A 20,489-nucleotide genomic window follows, 5' to 3' on the forward strand; every position below is an offset into this window, starting at 1 on the left:
CACTAAGATTCTGACTCTGACTTTAATACATCTCTGTCAAGATTAAACATCATGGTAGAAAATTACTTTTCCTACATAAAAGTATAACAGGAATCCTCAGGCATTGCTCAAGTATTCCTGGTAGTTCAGCTGGTAAAGAATCTGCCTGCAATGCAGGAGACCCTGGTTCAATTCCTGGGTTGGAAAGATCCACTGGAGAAGGGATAGACTACCCACTCTAGTATTCTTGGCTGTCCCTAGTGGCTCAGCTAGTAAAGAATCCACCTGCGATTTAGGAGACCTGGGTTCAATCCCTGGGTTGAGAAGATCCCCAGAAGAAGGCAAAGGCTACCCACTCCAGTATTCTGGCCTAGAGAATTCCATAGACTGTATAATCTATCGGGTCACAAAGAGTCAGACATGACTGAGTGCTTTCACTTTCACTTCTACAAAATCCTTTACTTACAAGTAAAGCTTCACTGGTGACTGCGCTTAGTCCCTCAGTCCTGTCTGACTCTTTGCAACCCCATGGACTTAGTGCCAGGCTCCTCTGTCCATGGGATTCTCCATGGCTAGAATACTGGAGTGAGCAGCATTTCCTTCTCCAAAGGATCTTCCCAACCCAGGGATTGAACCTGGGTCTCCTCCATTGTAGTTGGATTCTTTACCATCTGAGCCACCAGAGAAGCCTTCATTGGTGATTATGCTCCAGCAAAAATCTGCTGGAAAACCCAAAGGCTTGGAAAAAGGGCACAACTTTCAATCTTTGGGTTCTGAGACTGTCTAAAGGAACAAGTATGCTTGCTTTACCATAGTGAAGAGATGCGGTGGCTTTTCCTCTGCTCAGCAACACCAGTTTGAGTCTCAGCTAAAGAACATGTTTCTTATAGTATGCACTGAGCTCTGAATTCCTACAACAAAAAGCAAAGCTAGCAAGCCAATAATTCTTTATCAGATGGCCTTAGTTATTTGTGACTGAGTTCACTCTCCAGAAGGCCAGCAGTATTAGTTCTTATCCCTGTTAATCAAGAGTAGTGTAAAGACAGAATTATATATCTAAAACAGAGGTCCTCAAACTTAATCCTAATGAAACAGACATGCTTAATGAACACTCTTCATATTTGAATACACTACACAGTCTTCAAAATAAATTCCTGAAAACTCTAAAGGAGTACTGAAAGAAATTAAACAAATTGAGGGGTATACCATGTTCATGGATGGCAAAACAGATATGACATGCTACAGATTCTGTGTTCTTTTCATTCTATCAATGGCAATCCTAACCCCTCTCTCTCACACTCAAATGTATTTAAATGCAAATAACCATGGTTAGGGTAAACACGAATTCTGTCTTTGTAAAGTAAAATCACCCTTTAAAGTCATCAATTTAACTCTTAGTTGTAACATTATTCATGATCTCTTATAACTTAACTGGGATATACGGTAAGTCTTGACACTGTAGCACAACATTACTTTCTAAAATAAAAATGTAATGAGATTGAGAAAAATAGAGCAGCAAAGAAAAATCAGTCATTTATTGGTTCAAAGGCTTTATTCTCAACTTTTGAAAATATCTTTCATGATTCCTCACAGCTCTGAGGCCAGAATTCTTATCAACTCCATAAGGTTGCCTGGGGATCATCTATAGAAAGTGTTAAAAGTCAAAGTAGCTACTTCAAGCTTGCTGGCTGAGGAGGAGGCAGGTTGCCCAGAACCTCAGGACAGCCAGCCTCACACAGAGTAAACACAGGCTGCTGTGCCCTCAGTAATAAATTCCTCAACCAGCACATACTCTGCTGAGGTTTTCATGTAAGTTTTTTTCCAATAGATTCCAAGTAATAAACAAGCATAATAGATTTTCTTGGGCCCTCCTTGAATTCAGGAAGATCTGACAATATCACGAAATAGCTCAACACAGTTCTCTGAAATTTTTCATTAGAATTCTTTTCTCCTGAATCATGTTAATAAAGTACACTTTGGCCTCAGATTCATACGCAACTACTTACTCACAAGCAGCTCGAGCCCAGAAGGACGGGAAAAGATGCTAAAGCCTATGAGTAAAAGGCAGGGCCAGCCGCAGGCCCAGGAATTGCAAGGCTTCTGGATAGATGTTTTCCAACGAAGCTATATATTGCTTAGAAGAGTGCTCCTTTACACTTGACTGGCTCTGAGATAAGTCTGAAACACTCTTCTCTGCTTTCATCTTCAACTGCCCACACTGTTCTCAGAGTCAGAACTGGCACTTGACTCGGTCAGCCTCAAATCTCTCTCATCTTTAAGGGGCAGGGACTTCCATTATTTTTCTATAATTCATCAGGCTGAGCTAATTCTAGGTATTCTTATTCTATAACATATGCCAAATTAGCAAAATAATGCAAGTCTATTTTCCCCCTTCATACATACAGTATACTCTGAACTTATACTGTGTGCACTTGATTCCAAATTGAGATTTTTGAACAGTATTTTCCAAACGCAGTGGCTATTTGCTACTCTGAGCCAGCTCAACAGAGGAAATGAGGAATCTGATTTGTTTTATTTTAAAAGAAAGAAAAAAAACTGCTTAAGGCTTGATCCTGGTGCCTTTGAACATTTAACACTCAGAACCTGAATTGTTTCATAACAAACTAGAGCTCCCTTTCCTCCCTCCAAGAAGAGGCCCTTGGGAAGTATTTATTTAGTTAATGAGAGTTAAGTAATTGTGTTTTTCTCACAAGACAAAAAACAAACAAAAACTTCTAGAAGATGCTCTTTGAGCTCCCTAGCCCTGCAAGGTCCATATGATCTCCATCAGCCACGAGCCTGGAGCAGTAAACTGGGAATTTAGGGAACAATGTGGCCACAAACACTTCTCCAAAAAGAAAAACAACTCCTCTCTTGGCCCAACTCCAAAAGGCAATTGAGCCGGGTAAGGTCCAGGCTAATCTCTAAACAGCCTCTCTGCCAACTTTCTCCTACAGTCATTAGGTTTTTCAGCACGGACTTTGCAAATAATCTAAAACAATTAATTATGCTTTCGAATTCACCCTGTACCATTAATGAAACACTGCCAGACAGCCTTTGATAACATATTTCCAGAGCTAATTAAATGTGACAAACCAGAGGACACAGACTCCCCAAACACTCAAGAGGGCCAGGCCAGAGACCTGGCTGGTGGCAGTGAAGCCACCCATGCAAACAATCCTGGGGTGACAAAGTTGGGGGCTGCCGGGGTCAGGCCCTTAGGGTCCTCACAATATGTCAGACCCTGCCCTCAAATTATATCATTATCAGGTTCTTAAAGTTCAAATTATTTTTCCACCCTCAAGATATTTTTTCCTTCTAATGACTGGAAACTCTTGATTTGATACTTAGAAGGTTTTTATTGCTTCTAGTCTATACCTCCACACTTCCGTTAGTTGCTCAGTTGTGTCTGACTCTTTGTGACCCTATGGACTATAGCCCTCCAGGTTCCTCTGTCCATGGAATTTTCCGGGCAAGAATACTGGAGTGGGGTGCTGTTTCCTTCTCCAGGGGATCTTCCCAACCCAGGGATCGAGCCTGGGTCTCCCACATATTGGGCAGATCCTTTGAAGACCATACCTCTACCCCAAAAACATGGGTTTTAATTTTTTAAAAGAGAGGGATGAATAATAGTTTTTAAAAGTAGATATCAAAATAAATTTCATCCCCAAATTATCTTCTTTCAATCAAAGAGTCCTGCATAATCCCAGATTTCCCTCTCCCATAACCTCAGTCATGTGGGAAATCTCTGTTTTTTTCACTAATGCCCCACAGAATTCCAGGCTGCTCTACATGCATGGCCAGTAAGATAAACACACTTTGGGGAGGCCTAGAAAGAAACCCTGCAGGGGGCAAGAAGTAAAACTGTAGTTGCATTCCTCTGGACTTTCCTGTTCCAGTTTCAAAAACAGAAAGACCACCACCTGGGGCTTGGTGAGCACAGGGCCGGATTCAAGCTGTCCAATGCCCCTCCCCCACCCCCCAATGACAGTGATGAGATCTGAGAAAGCAAATCAGAAAACTTTATAAACTACTCAGTGGTAAAATAAATAAATAGAAATTATTCTAAAAGACAACTTTTCAAGCACAGAGGTTAAACCTTCTCAGTGTCTTATCTCAATTTTTAATGAATATGATGTTGGGTACTTAATAAATATCAACAACAACTTTGGGGAATTATTTTTTTCCCCTTTTAAAAAATGTTAATTTTTTTTAAAGTTCTAGCCTGGAATCTGATTACAGGAATAAAATAGGAATCAGTGAGGAAGCCAGAGCTAAAAACTAGAATAGAAGAAAGTATGCTATAATAATCCAGCTCCTTGCTGACATCTAGCATGTAACTTATATTTATAAAATGTATTACAATGAATTTATGCACTTATTTACTATGTAAAACTGGATTCAATTCTATTTCTCTGAAACACAAGTTTTGCTATGAGAGGCAACTTTGCAAAAGGTGATAAGACCCTCAAAAATTCATATTCCTGAAAAACAGACCACATGGGGAATGAAAAGGATGAGATTTAGAAGTAAGTTGGGAAGGGAGGGTTGAGGATTTTCAGACACTGATTTTTCAAGGAAAGTCATTCACAGTGCAAAGAAATTTTCTTTAGACAGTTTGGAAGGTTGTTCTGTTTTTCAATATTCGTTTTCACTGTTACATAAAAGTAACTATCTTTACTATTAGGTTATGGCTTAGTATTCCACTAATACGAGATATCAGTCTTTATCCTTTTCCCCCCTCAAAGGGAACAAATTGAAAGAAAACCACAAAGTCATTCCTAATTTCACAAGCATTTCACTTCCAGGGATCTTTCCTTCTACAATCTGATCTTGACTACCATCATCTCTTGCTTCATTTATTACGATGGCCACCGACCAGTATCCCCAAATTCACCCTTGCCCAACAGTCTATTCTCAACACTGCAGCCAGAGTGATCTTGCTAAAATATCCTTCAGATCACATCATTCTGCTGCTTAATGGCTCTTTCTCACTAGAGTAAAAACTCTGCAGTGGTCAACAAGGCTATATGCAGCCCTACACCTGTCCCCAAGGAACTCTGACTTTCCGCTCCAGCAGCCACCTGGCCTGTTTACCAAGGCTCAAGCACTTCAGACAAGCTCCCACCTTAGGACCTTTGCACATACTCTTCCTCCTGCCTGGAATGCTCATTTCCCCAGATATCCACTTAGCTCATCTCCTTCCAATCTTTGCTCAAATGTCATCATCCCAGTGAGGCCCTCCCTGGATCACCTTACTTTAAACTGTACTTGCCCACTAATAATCCCTAGCCCTGTTGCCTTTTCTCCACTAACCCTGCTAAAATGTGCATAGTTTTTGTTTGTTTCTGGTCTCTGTCTCTCTTCACTAAAGTGTAAACTTCAGGTGCACAAGGATTTTTGACTGTTTTACTCACTGCTACATGTCTAACAGCTGGAATGCTATCTAGAATGCTCAGGAGATGCTTGCTGAATAAATCAATCAACATTTTAGGAAACTTAACCATGTAAGAAGGTGGCAAAAACTCATTGTTCACACTACAAAGTCTCCCCTTTCTGTGCCACAGAAGCTATCAAAGTACCTGAGCCCTAGTATACACTCAAAACTAATTCACTAGACTACAAACACCCATCTAAACACAGCAGGATTTAAACACTGAAAGAAAAGGTGAAATGATAAATGGGATAAAGGGGCAAGTGGGAGCATTGCGGCATTTTGCTTCACCATGCAACAACACAATGCCAAAGTGGGCCGCACAGATGTGTCCCGCTGGAAAAGCTTGTTGCAGGAAAGTGCCCAGCAGCTCAGCAGCACCCCTGATGAAAACAAGAGAAAAGGAACTGACTCCAGAAGCAGGTGCTCTGCTCTCTCCTGAGGCCTTTGCTACCTGAGCATCCTTGTGGATGGGGCCAGAGGGCAGGAGGATGGGAGGTGTTACTCCTGGTGGCTAGTTTATTATCTAGGCCAGAACGAAGTTATTCAGGCATGCGAGGACAAAGGGAAGAAGCAACACAAAGAACTCAGGGCACTCTTAATGGAACCTTTTCCTTCTGCCACAACTACACCACTTATAACTATATGATTCCTTTCACTGCCAACAGAGAATATCCTTTTTTTTTTTTTTTAATCAACATTTTCCTTTAAAGGCAGTAAGCTTTTCTACATTCTACTCTAGTTTAAACTAGTTTGGTTTCTTTTTTTTTCCTTAAGATTTCTAAGAGTTGGCAGGACAGGGCAGGAGAAGAGCTAGGCCTCCGTCCCCAGGGCACCTGCTGCCTGGTCTTTGGAAGGAATGTTCTGAGAGCAAGCACATTGGTAAGCCCTCTAGAATGCCACCTGATTTACAGCGTCCTCTCAGAGAACAAAAATAAGACCACATTAGACTTCAGGGTAAATCTTTTTTAGGCCACTCTGGCAGAGAACGTTTCAAAGAAAATGAAAGTCAGCAGTTCACGTGGATGCAGTGCAAGGTGGGCCAATCTCCTGAGACAGGCAAGCACCTCCAAGCCCTGATGCTGGTCCTGGGGGAAGGCCTCACAGTGACACTGCCCAGAACACTCCGTGTTCTAAAACACTTCCAAAACCAGCACTTGGAGCTCTAGCAATGATTCAAGGTGGCCCCAGAATAGGAGGATTTAGTTATCAAAGCAAACAAGCTGAGAATGCCTAATTTCACAATGTGTGAAAATATAAGCCTTGTGCAATTAAACAGCTACATGGTCACACACAGACAGCTCTGTCCTGATGGGAAAGTGGATCAGCATTTACAAAAATGCACCATGATGGGTATCCTAAAATAACCCAGATCAGGAATCCAGAAAACTGGGTGGCAATTATACAGTCTAAGATAAGGAGGCAGAGGAGAGAAATCTGGATTCTGTGAACTTGTGACATCAAAGTGAAAATGTTAGTCGCTCAGTCATGTCCAACTCTTTGCAACCCCATGGACTATAGCCCACCAGGCTCCTCTGTCCATGGGATTCTTCCAGCAAGAATACTGGAGTGGGTAGCCATTGCCCTCTCCAGGGGAACCAAGGATCAAACTCAAGTCTCTTACACTGCAGGTAGATTCTCACCCTCTTGGTAAGTATCTTTCTTAATCTATATGCACATCTGGTTACCCAACAACTATCTATTCTCCTTGCACATAAAAAAGAAAAAGGCCTTTTTTTTGATATCATATCATATCCCACCCCTACTGGTAGATTATGCAAGGCAAGGTAATCTTTGAGAAATAAACTCATCTTTCTTGACTAGCTAACTGCCCCAACTGTGTGTGTGTGTGTGTGTGTGTGTGTGTGTGTGTTGTTTCTGTGTAAAAACCTAAAGAAAGGGAAACAGGGACCTCATTACACTTGGGTGTACATGGTCTCTCCAGAGGGATCACTACCTAAAATGCAGGCCATTCTATTCACTCTGCGTCTTTTAATAATAGTTCTTTGCTCCTTAAAATGAATAGAAAACTGGCACCCTGGTGATAGCTGGCATCACAACTGACAGTATCTTTTCCCTATGTATCCACAAGTAGAATTAAACACAAAAGTAGTTATAATAACCACCTGAAAACTATAATAATCACTGACCAAATCAACTAGCTTTGTCCAAAGACTTAAGGGTTAGCAAGAGATCTTTTTGAATTTGTTTTGAACCTTCAAGTCTATTCCTCCTATGTTTACTTTCCCTAGTGGCAGCCCCCATTGGCACCCTCCCTACCCTCCTGCCATTATGAGTTACAGCTGCTGAGCCCTCAGTTGGCAGAGAAGGGAAAACTGTGGCAGAACCACCTCTGCGGTGCTCAGGCCATTGATCTCAAGCCCAAGAGAAAGAGTGCCAGTTCCCTTTGGGCAGCACAACGGAAAGAACATGAACTCTGTGTCTACTGCCATGCTGCCACACTTAATTGTCATATGACTATTATGACACAAAGGACCATTTCAACTTTTTAAAAATTAACTCTCATTATATATGACATTTTTCTTCCTTAAGCCTCAGTTTCATCATTTGTAAAATTAGTATTATAATAATAGTGGTAGGAGTGGTGGCAGTAGTAATAATTATAAAAACAGTGATAATGACGAACACCTACTTCACTGGGTTTCTGTAAAGATTAAATGAACTGACTGGTGCAGAGTACCCAGCAGAGCGCCTGGCATCATGGTTTCAAGAGGTGCTGAGGGGCATGCTGCAGGAAAATCACACTAACTCATCGGTGCAGTCTGTCTGCAGAAGTGTGCTGGGTTCAGGTTCAGTCAAGAGGCAGACCAGCTTTCTAAACTAATTACTTGCTCTCAAGCCCCTTACTCTCATTCCATAAATGAAAAAACAACCCTGCCCACCCAGGGACTGCTATGAGAATCAAATGAAACACCAGGCATGAAAGCATTTGAAAACAATAAAAATAAAGTGATATTATTACGTTTAGCCTCCACCCAAGGCTGTCTGCTTGTCCATTCCAAACCAAGTATTAACCAGCTAGTATTAATACCTCTGCTTGCTGTCCTATGAACCCAAAGAGTTCAAAGCTTTCTTAGCAGGAAAATAGCTCCAACTAAAAACATCACTATTCTCCTGCGGACTCTACCTGGAATTCCAGGTACATCCAACAAAGATGAAAAGAAATGTGTCTGCTCAACAGAAATATGTGTTTGGGTCACGGGCAAGCCTCCAAAAGGATACATCTAGGCACCAAATGGCAACTGTGGAATGAGGAACATAGCCAACCCCTCCACACTCCACTGGCACAGAGGCCAGCAGCGTCTCTGCAGAGCTCCCCTCAACAGCACCCCTTTGTCCTGACACAAGGGACCAGTAAAACACAGACAAGTCCATCTCTTTCTCCCAAACCGATTTCCCTGAGTTCTCCCTGCATGCCTCTTTTTCTCGTTACCAAGGCTTCTGGGAACACAGCCCTACCTAACGCTGGCCAGCCACGGAGGCAGCAGTTAATATTTTTTAAAGATGTGTAGTGGAACTGTTTTTAAAGTGAAAACTTAGTGAAGCTTAAGCCCACAGGAGCAAGCATTTGCATCTTTTAACTTTCCATTTTCTTCAGATACATTCTAGGATGGAAGATAAGATAAAATTGATGATAAAAGCCTAAGGTAATTTTTAATCAGGTGGCTTTAGGGTCCCTACAAAGCTCTTGTTCAAGACCATGGCCCTCCCTCCACACAATGCTGTACAATAACCAAGGAACAAGGGAGGGAAGGAAAGTGCGAGTTTTGTCAAAGCATCCACTAACACCGGGATGTGGCTTGCTTCCTTCACCCTCAGCCACAAGCAGTGAAGGAAGGCTTTCAATGAAGGCCCACACGCAGGCATCTACTATTCCAGCTCGGGCTCATTTTATGTGCTGTGCTGTGCTTGTCTCCTCCCTGGCTACATATCTAAAGGAAGCCTTCACCACTTCTGCTGGCAAGAACTCGATAACAGAGCTTCACAGCCGTGTCCGCGGAATAAGAATACAAACAAAGAAGGCTCGTTACGTGAGGGTCCTTTCACTCTGCTGACTTACATACGTCTCCCCTAAGAACAAGGGGGTTTAACCTGGTTCCAGGATGCCTCATTGGTGGCTACTCATCTGGTACTGAACCGATCAAGTGAAGAGCTTCCTTTATTCCACACTGAGGGTCTCCTACATAGAGGCTCTAGCGGACTGGTGGATGGGCTGGATTCCACAGCCAGACCGCCAGGATTCAAGTCCTCACTCTGCTACTTCTTAGTTATTGAGTCTCAGTTTTCTTGTGAGGAAAAATGCAGATGACGATAATAATACTAATACCACGTCACAGTGTTCTTTCATAAAGACAAAATGAGCTGGCACAGAGCAAGCCTGAGCTAAATGTCAGCCTACGTGCCAGGCACTGTGGCCTTTGTGGCCAAGGAGGCCACATTCTTAGCCTTACTTTCTGAGGCTGCAGTTTGAATTCTAAGATTTGACAATGCATGCTTTTGACTACAGGGGGATGGAAGAAGAGAGAATCCAAACCTCAGAATGAAATCCACAGCTTTGTTCTGACATTTAAGGTTCTCTATAATCCACCCCCATCCTTCCTTCTAAACAGACATCCTCTACATCCCCAAGCAGCTGTCTGGTTCATCTGTTCCTTCAAACAACATCAAGAGCCTTCCTGGCAGTCTAATGGTTAAGACTCCACACGTTTATTGCAAAGGGAGCAGGTTTGATCCCTGATCAGAGAAGTAAGATCCCATATGCTGAAGGCAAAAACAGACAAACAGAAAAAAAACAACATCAGACACCTAAGTGCCACTGTTCTCCCCCTCTGCTCACCCTCAGTGCCTTCCCCTTTCTTAAGTCATCCTGGTCTTCAAAACATAGCTCACAACATAGACTGCTACAGAGCCTTCCCTGGCTGCTCTAACCCACCTTTCTGACCCGTCTGAGGTCATCTGGCTTTTACTCACCATGCACTGATTATTTTGTTACATGGTTATATTCTATATGCCTAACTAAAGTACAAGCAACTCAAAAGAAGGATGAATCTTACATCTCTTTGTATATCCCTAAGTGTTCTGTCTTTGCAAACCATTCAGTATCACGGTAACCCATGTCTATGTCCTGACTAGTAATGCTGAAGAAGCTGAACAGTTCTATGAAGACCTAGAAGACCTTCTAGAACTAACACCCAAAAAAGATATCCTTTTCATTATAGGGGACTGGAATGCAAAAGTAGAAAGTCAAGAAATACCTGGAGTAACAGGCAAATTCGGTCTTGGGTACAGAATGAAGCAGGGCAAAGGCTAATAAGAGTTTTGCCAAGAGAACACACTGGTCATAGCAAACACCCTCTTCCAACAACACAAGAGAAGACTCTACACATGGACATCACCAAATGGTCAATACCAAAATCAGAGTGATTATATTCTTTGCAGCCAAAGATGGAGAAGCTCTGTACAGTCAACAAAAACAAGACCAGGAGCTGACTGTGACTCAGATCATGGACTCCTTATTCCCAAATTCAGACTTAAATTGAAGAAAGTTGGGAAAACCACTAGACCATTCAGCTATGACCTAAACCAAATCCCTAATGATTATACAGTGGAAGTGAGAAATAGATTTAAGGGACTAGATCTGATAGACAGAGTGCGTGAAGAACTATGGATGGAAGTTCGTGATACTGTACGGGAAGAAGTGATCAAGACCATCCCCAAGAAAAAGAAATGCAACAAGGCAAAATGTTTCTCTGAGGAGGCCTTACAAATAGCTGTGAAAAGAAGAGAAGCCAAAGGCAAAGGGGAAAAGAAAAGATATACCCATCTGAATGCAGAGTTCCAAGGAATAGCAAGGAGAGATAAGAAAGCCTTCCTCAGTGATCAGTGCAAAGAAATAGAGGAAAACAATAGAATGGGAGAGACTAGAGATCTCTTCAAGAAAATGAGAGATACCAAGGGAATATTTCATGCAAAGATGGGCACAATAAAGAACAGAAATGGTATGGGCCTAACAGAAGCAGAAGATATTTCTCTCTTTTTTTTTCTCCTACTTTTTAATGAGATTTTAATTAAGATCACTTTTAATGTACCAGCTAAAAGGCAAATAACTTTTCAATCATGAGACAAAGTGAAACTGCTGGCAGAGGGAATGGGCAGTTCAAATTCACACACCAGCATTCAAAAAAACTTTCCCTCAAGATATCTGCAAAAAGGGGGGCATTCTTTCTGCTTTCCAATCTCATAAACCAAGTTTTGCAAAGTGACTTCCACTCAGTCTGCCTACATATGACTCCTCGTCCGAGTCAACTGAAGCCTTAATGGTGGTCCAGCTTCTTCAGTACACCACAGAGGTGACTAGCAGAGTTGTGACTAAGTGAGCTCATAAACTAAGAATATCCTTATTCATTGTTAATCTATAATTGTAGCACACTCAGTGCATGCTTATTATTATCACTCTCATGCCATCTCTAGGGTCGCACAGAGTCGGACACGACTGAAGCGACTTAGCAGCAGCAGCAGTATGTCATCTGTATGTGCAAGTCAACAGTCAAAACCAAGAAGCTAATCATTTTTTAAGTCAATGTGTGTCTTCTTAAGGCCAGCCAGTTTTCAGAACTGGCCCAACAAATTAGCTCTAATATAGTCATTACAAAGGAGACACAAAGCAAATTATAACAAAATAGAGCAAATTAAGTTTCTAAATTTGTTAAGTAACCCTGACTACCTACACTAAGATGTTGATATGAGGGATCTGATACTCTTATTTAAGGTACAGTATTCCAACCAAACCATTTGCTTCTTCTCATCTACAATCTCACATTCTGATGGCCTCTAGGAAGCACAGTATATTTCGGTACTTTTTAATTTTTCTATTTTGTTTTGTTTCTGACCACACCATGTAACTTGTGGGATCCCAGGTCCCCAACCCAGGCCCTCAGCCATGAAATTACAGAGTCCTAATCTCTGGACTGCTAAGGAATCCCCTCTGTAGTTTTTTAAAAATTACATCCTAAAAATATCTGAAATAGGCAAAATTAAACGTTTCCTAAGTAGCCTGTGCTAGCAGTGTCACCTCTATACAAAAGATCTATTTATTTTACAATAAAGAATCAAAGGGCTTTCTTGAAATTCTTACTTAGGACAAGAAAGTAAATGTAATCTCTGCATGTAACAAACTTAAGTGGGTTTAAACAATATATTTGTTCTCTAGCCACCTCCACACCGAAGGTTAGTTAGTATCTGCGTCACCAACGTTCGAATATCTAGCACTAACGGAGAAGGCAATGGCACCGCACTCCAGTACTCCTGCCTGGAAAATCCCATGGATGGAGGAACCTGGTGGGGTCCAGTCCATGGGGTTGCTAAGGGTCGGACATGACTGAGCGACTTCATTTTCACTTTTCACTTTCCTACATTGGAGAAGGAAAGGGCAACCCAGAGAATCCCAGGGACGGGGGAGCCTGGTGAGCTACCGTCTATGGGGTCGCACAGAGTCGGACACGACTGAAGCAACTTAGCAGCTTAGCAGTGTAGTAAGATATAATATAGGCAAACACATTGTGTATCTGTAGAGGAGTCAAGTATTTTATTCCTTGAAGAATGTAAATACTCAAGCTCTGCATAAACATCACATATTCTAAATTTTTCTACACTGAAGAAAAATATATCCAAAAGAACATAATGAACATGCAATTTGTATTATGCTACTTACCTGCAGTTGCTAAGCAGGAACTCATTAAGGCAAACATGACAATCACACAATGAGAAGTCATTTTTATTTCTCCAAAAGTGTGTCCCATTCAGTCACCTCAGCCTGTAGTTCTTCAGATTATAGACAATCGTTGCAAATCAAAAGTGGCTTTAAAATCTTTCTTTCCAATTTTCAAATTGCCTGTAAAAATACACATTTTAAGAAGAAAACTTAATGCAGGAATTTCTGTTCATAAGTACATATTAAAGTAAAATGAAGAATTCCTATAAAGTATAAGAAATTTACCTTAAAAGATGACTAGACGGCCCTCAAGCAAACTGGGGGGGAGGGGGAACAGTAATTACCAAATAAAGATTTTTACAGCAAATACTTTTGCAAATACATGTTTGCTTTGATGTTTTAAATCTTTGGTTTTATAGTATAGTTTCAAGAGTATAGAATAAAATCAAGGTACACTTAAACATAACATCATCAGTTATGTTGGAACACTAATCAATGACACTTAATAAGTGAACTTCAGCAAAAAAAAAAAAAAAAAAGACCAACTCTGATTAGAACTCAATCTAAGATGCAAACCATTATATATAGCATAGATAAACAACAACATCTTATATAAAGCATATATAAAAATATATTTTTAATTTTTATTTTATAAATTTTTATATTTTATATTTTTATGTTTTTTATCAACATCCTATGATAAAGCATACTGGAAAAGAATGTGAAAAAGAATATATATGTGTATAACCAAATCACTTTGCTATATAGCAGAATTTAACACAAAATTGTAAATCAATTAGAGTTCAATAAAAGTTTTTTAAAAGAACTCAGTCTAATGTTATAGTGACAGACCTATCATAAAGATCAAATTAAAACATTAATCTAGAATCAATCTGAAAACATAAGGAACCATTAAAAAGCAAAATTCTTATTTCAACTGTTTGCCAACATTTTAACATGTGAAAACTTGTCTCTCAACTCCATCTGAGACTATCTGGTTACTTGACTAGAGGATCCAAAAGGCTTTTTAAAAAATTTTCCTATCTAGAGCCTTGAAATGACAAGTTTTGTGAAGGTGGGATTAACTGGAATATCCTCCAATGACCCTAAAAATTACCTCATTTAGACACTGCAACGTATTGATAAATTTTCCAACCTTATCTCCCTGAGTCTGGAACAACCCATAGAAGCTGCAATTCAACAAACATTTATTGAGCACCTACTATGCTCCATGTGTTGCGTAAGGACATGATTCCTGGTGTCAGGAATAAAAATTATCTGACGACTGGATAAAACTATGACAACTCTGCCTGATCTAAGCTTCGGACAGGCAGGATCACAAGTTTCTAGGATCCACCTCAAACAGCTAGAGACCGCAGCCCTGTTACCCAGAGTCGGAAAAATGCATCCCCAGAAACAGCATGCTACCTTCAGACACAAAGCTAGTTCGGGCACTTGCAGACACAGTACAAATACATAAAAACAATGGCAAAACAAGCTCGAATTAAATGGTTTTAATTCACTGCATCAAGTGTGAAGAGAAAGATATTTTAAATGCATTTCTGTAGTAGCAATACTAATAGCCTTGGAGAAGGAAGGAAATAGGGTGATTGGGGTACAGTGGTAGGAGAGGGCGGAAACCTTTTCAGTGAACTCTCTTTAGGGTTTTACAAGTATTACCTACCCAGCAATAACAATAAAGTTCGAATTTCAAAGATAATTTTTATATATGCTTTAAAACTGAACTATTACATATGCAGGAGGCACTGTGGTCCAATCTTGGTAGGAAAATAGTTTTAAAAACCTAGTATGAGTAAAATACAGATTAGAGTAGCAGTAAAAGGTCTGCATAGGTGTGAATCCACTCTGCCACCTCCCAAATGAGTGATGTTGACCTGGACACTCTGCATGGATGAAACTATCCTCCAAACTATTGTGAGGATTAAATGAGTTAACATAGATATATTGTTTAGAACAGTGCCTAGCTCATAATAAGCAATGAATAAATGCTAGCTATTATTATCATTATTGGTCCATTCCCTTTGAGGTATATTTATACCAAGAAAGCAGAACAATTAGGGTATAGCTATTTACATAATTTTTAGCTACTGAAAAATCAGTTTAACTTTTTGTTTACTGCAAAATAAACATTACAATGGACACCAAAAGGAGATAAGCTAAAGAGCAGATCACTAAGAAAACAAAGTTATCAAGCAAATTGAGGCACAGTTCATTGGTGGCACAATGGTCTTATCTCAAAAACTGACTAAATTATAGACATAACTCTGGACACCATAAAATTGTTTCCAATCACTGCTTAAAGTGATTGCCACCATAATTCCGCATCACCTCAGATGTAATGGAAGTCTCCTCGGTTACCTTAAAAATCAATGACCCAAAAGAAAAAAAAAAAATCAATGACAGTAAAGAGAATTTGTCCCTATTTTTTTTCCCTTCAAAAAATTAGATTTCCTAAATGGATGGATAAGGAAAACTCTAGAAGAACATGTTATTTCAACAAATACTAAAAAGGCAACTTTTATAAAGCAAAACCCTATAAGGAGATCTCAGAAGATGACTTCCCAGAGTGTTTTTATGGTGCACACAAACTACATAACCAGCACGAGGCTTGTAGGAATATTTAATAAACTTGTGTCACCCCCTGCCTTCAGCTGCAGAGGGTCTGTGGGGCTGTGCACATTAATCCAGGGCTTAAACCAAGTCTGAATGAACCTGGGAGAGAAAGGCAAATGGTTCTATTAAAAAAATATAGACTGCAAATTGCTGACAAGAATATTGGGTAATTATTAAAACGCAGCAATTACAGATATAATAGAGCCAAGCTAAACAGTTTGATGCCCAAAGGCAAACCACAGCAAGTTTACACCGGATCTTAAAACATCTCTGAGGAAGTCCAAGACAAGTTGAAACTTACACACTGCTGCTTCAAACAAAGAAGGAGCTTTTCTTCTTTTAGCTTAAAAGTACCTCCACAATGTAACTTGTTCAAAAGAGAAAATAAACTGCAGAGAGTTTTTGTCTAATCTTCCCAATGTGGTGACAGGATCCTAAGGCAGAGGAGAATAAAAAGGGAAGTGTGTCATTCCATTCATTGGAACTCCAGTTTTGGCCAAGACTTGCACATATCAGCAGCTGAACACACAACCTGGGGATCAGTTCCCTAACTAGGAGAAAACAGGATGATCAAAAGCTTCGAAAAAGTCACAGATCTGGAACAAAACTAGGGAATTACCAATTCTTTTCTTTCTCTGAGGTTATATCACACTCCATCTGCATAGATCAGAGACTCAACCACCCTGGTTTTCTGACCTCTCTGTATCTCTTTGGACTTTAAGAACAAATAGCTTTCTTTTGATATATAAATAGGGTGCTCAAAATCTTAAAAGAACAATTTGAAAGATACTGTGAAACAGTCATTTTGCCCACATTTCAAAGTAATGTATTCCATTCAAAGGGTACCAAAACTTATAGTATCCACAAATGAACAAAAAATAATTCTGAGTGAGACCTTAATGGAGTTTTTTAAAAATGAATGTGATGCTAATTCTTCTAATTTCCCCTGAGTCTATTTCTAAGGTCATTAAACTTAGTGCATTGCCCCACATTCTCTAGTGATACAACAAGTTCACAGGGAAAGACCAGGATAAGCTGAAAACCCCTACCCAAATGAGTCCTGAAATACATCATGGTTTTTTGAACCAATATTCAAAAGGAATTGATTGGGAACTATTGGTATTCCCTGGGTTGATCAGGAATTTTTTTAAGTGCAAACTTTGCTCTATCTTAGAAAACGTGGTGAAACAATGCCTGGCAATAAGCTAACAGCCAGCAAAAAAGATTACTAACTTCCCCTTAGATACCTAACACAGTGGCTAAGAACATGAGATTATTCAAAATTGGAACCTACAATTAGCTTCCACCCAATCAATTTCTCAATTATGAGAATTAGCCTACTAAAGATAACATGAACAGCTTTTAAACTTATACGAGCTCAACAGAATTCATGGATGAAGGGAAGCCCAATCTCCAAGACCAACACTTGACCAAAATATTAACAATAAGGCAGAGTCAAGACTAGAAACAGGGTCTTCCCATGACAGCACTCTATCTTGAAGTTCCAGGTCAGTTGCCACAAACTAGTAACCATTTTCTCTCCCTCAGTGCTCAATCTCTGGAAACAGAATGTTTTCTCCAAGAGAGAGGGAAGCCTGCCATAGCTGCCATCAGACATCGGTACTTCCATGCTGACACGTGCACTTTGCACAAATCATTACTGATCACAAACTAAGACTTGACTTCAGGACTGTGGGTGGTGGTCATAATAAATAAACAATCCTTGGTGATGCTATATGACTCAAGTTCTTTGAAGATAAAGCACAAATCTTTGCATTGTCATATCTTAACACTATGACTGTTCAGCCTCCAATATGGAAAATATTCAACAAATGTGAAGATCTTAAAGATGTGTATATTGAGTGGAATAAAAAATGACCTATTCCCTAAACCCAAATAGTAAATAACACCTGATTTTCTGGTCCTTCAGCATGAAAAGGTTTTCTAGCAGATCATTACAATGTTTCTGGTCTGCCATTTAAGTGAATTTTTTGGAGAAAGGTATACTGTTAAGTCTGCAAATGGTTAAATAAAAGCTGGTAGAAGAACTGCTCTGATGGATGTTATTCAGGGGATTTAGAAAAAAGGCAGGATGGATGACATCAATATAGAGCTTGGCAGCCTGAACAGATACTATTGTTTGATGACACTTGGATACCCTTTAAGACCTGTACACAGAGACAGCAAAACCACCTTACTGAGTCACAGCAGCAACTCTCCCATTTCTCTACAACACAGAGAAACTGGCTAATCCCAAATCCCCATTTGCAGACAGACTTGGCACAAAGAGGGGAAAAGTGCTGGATGTGGATAAGAAATCTTTGGAATTGCATCCAAGTATAATCAATATTCAATATTTACTATGAGGAGCTGGGCACTGTTAAAGATATCAAAGATATAGCAGGGAAAAAAGGAGCCAAAAATCCTGCCTTCATGGTGCTTATATTCTAGTAAAGGTAACACCATCTACTACATTAGGCAAGAATTTAATTTCCTGAGCCTCATTTCTCCCTTCAGTTAATCTTTATTACTTATTCCATGCCAGGCAATGGGAATATAATGGCCACAAAAAGAGACATATTCTTTTGCCCTCATAGGCTTAAAGTGTGGTGGGATAACCAGCAAATAATCACCAGAAAATGTAATTATAGGCTATGATAAGAGCTCTTTAAAAAAGTATCACCACTTGAAGGATAAGTAAAGATTTAAAAGCTCTGGTGAAGGATAACATTACAGATAAAGGAACCATTACAAGTCACTGATGCTGAAGGGAGCTTGGCTGCAGAGTCAATAGGAAGGGAAAGGAACAGGTTCAAGAAAGAGTTTAAGCAGGAAAGCGGCATGATCCCAGTAGGTTTTTAAAGTTTCCCTGGTACGGGCAATGTGGAAAACACTATGCGGGTGGTTTAGCTGCTCAGTTGTGTCCAACTCTTTGCGACCCAATGGACTATAGTCTGCCAGGCTCCTCTGGCCATGGAATTTTCCCAGCAAGAACACTGGAGTGGGTTGCCATTTCCTTCTCCAGGGGATCTTCCTGACCAAGAGATTCAACCTGCATCTCCTGCATTGCAGGTGGTCTCCTACATCTCCTACATTGCTAGTAGATTCTTTACCACTGAGCTACCAGGGAAGCCCATGTGGAAAACAGCTGAAGGTTTCTCAAAAAACTAAAAACAGAACTACCATATGATCCAGCAATTCCACTTCTGGCTTTATACCGAAAGGAAGTTAAACCACTGCAAAAGAGATATCTGCAACCCCATGTTCACGGCAGCATTATTTGCAGTAGCCAAGACATGGAAACAAACTACATGTCCACTGATGGATGACTGGATAAAGAAAATGTGGTGTGTCTATAATGGAATATTCCTCAGCCACAAAAGAAGGAGACCCTGCCATTTGCAACAAAACTGATAGATCTCGTAGTCAATATGCTAAGTGAAGTAAGTCAGAGAAAGACAAATACTATATGAGCTCACTTATCTGTGAAATCTAAAAAACTGAACTCTTAGGAACAGAGACCAGATTGGTATTGCCAGAAGCGGGAGTGAACAGTAGAGGAAACGGGTGAATGTAGACAAGAGGTACAAACTTCCAGTTATCTAAATAAGCTCTGGGGATAGCATGTACATGATGACTGTAGTTAACAACACTGTACTGTACATTTGCAAGTCGGTAAGAATCAATCTTAAAAGTTAACACAAGTTATAAAAAAGCTGTTACCTATGTGAGGTAATGGATGTTAACTAAACTTACTATGGTAATCATTTTGCAATATACAAATCATTATGTTGTATTTTATGCAATGTTATGTGTGAATTATATCTCAATAAAACTGAAAAAATTTCATTAAAAATAAATAAAGACTTTTCTGGGTACCATGTGGGGAACACACCAAAGGAGCCCAGAGTGCTAAGATGATCAGTTAAAACTCGGACAGCAGTCAGACAAGAAACGTGGTTTAGATTAGAATGGAACCTCAGTTTCTTGATTTGTAAGAAAATAAACTAAAGAAAGCTGAGCGCTGAAGAAATGATGCTTTTGAACTGTGGCATTGGAAAAGACTCTTAAGAGTCCCTTGGACTGCAAGGAGATCAAACCAATCAATCCTAAAGGAAATCAGTCCTGAATATTCATTGGAAGGACTGATGCTGAAGCTGAAACTGCAATACTTTGGCCACCCGATGCGAAGAACTGACTCACTGGAAAAAACCCTGATGCTGGGAAAGATTGAAGGCAGGAAGAGAAGGGGATAACAAAAGATGAGATGGTTGGATGGCATCACTGACTCAATGGACATGAGTTTAAGCAAGTTCCAGGAGTTGGTGATGGACAGGGAAGTCTGGCATGCTACAGTCCATGGGGTCACAAAGAGTCGGACATGGCTAAGCGACTGAACTGAACTGAAACTAACCTTACCTACATCACAGTGTGGTAACAAGGCATCAAATGAAATTGTACAAGTAACAGCACAAAAGCTGTATTACTTATCATTAGCAGCCTGTCTCTACCAAAGGGAATTATTATCCTGAAGCCTAAGATTAAGTAAAGTCTCAATATTCTGTGCCCGCCAGTGGAAAGGAAAAAAGAAGGATCACTCTTGAGTTACCTGGGCTTCCCTGGTGGTTCAGACAGTATAGAACCTGCCTGCCAATGCAGGAGATATAGGTTCGAACCCTGGGTCAGGAAGATCTCCTGGAGAAGGAATGG

General features: G+C 40.2%; 1 protein-coding gene across 2 annotated transcripts in view; it reads right to left on the reverse strand.

Annotated features, from left to right (window-relative positions):
• The window catches only part of TGFBR3 (transforming growth factor beta receptor 3), a 199,785-nt gene that overhangs the window by 162,122 nt on the left and 17,174 nt on the right, over positions 1–20,489 (reverse strand). For both annotated transcript variants that reach the window (XM_069597758.1, XM_069597749.1), the window contains exon 2: positions 13,146–13,325. In XM_069597758.1, coding sequence (XP_069453859.1) covers positions 13,146–13,233 — 88 coding nt within the window. In that variant the 5' untranslated portion in view covers positions 13,234–13,325. The remainder of the gene's footprint in view (positions 1–13,145; positions 13,326–20,489) is intronic.

This window comes from Ovis canadensis, chromosome 1 (genome assembly GCF_042477335.2).
Source record: "Ovis canadensis isolate MfBH-ARS-UI-01 breed Bighorn chromosome 1, ARS-UI_OviCan_v2, whole genome shotgun sequence".
Classification (NCBI taxonomy): Eukaryota; Metazoa; Chordata; class Mammalia; order Artiodactyla; family Bovidae; genus Ovis; species Ovis canadensis.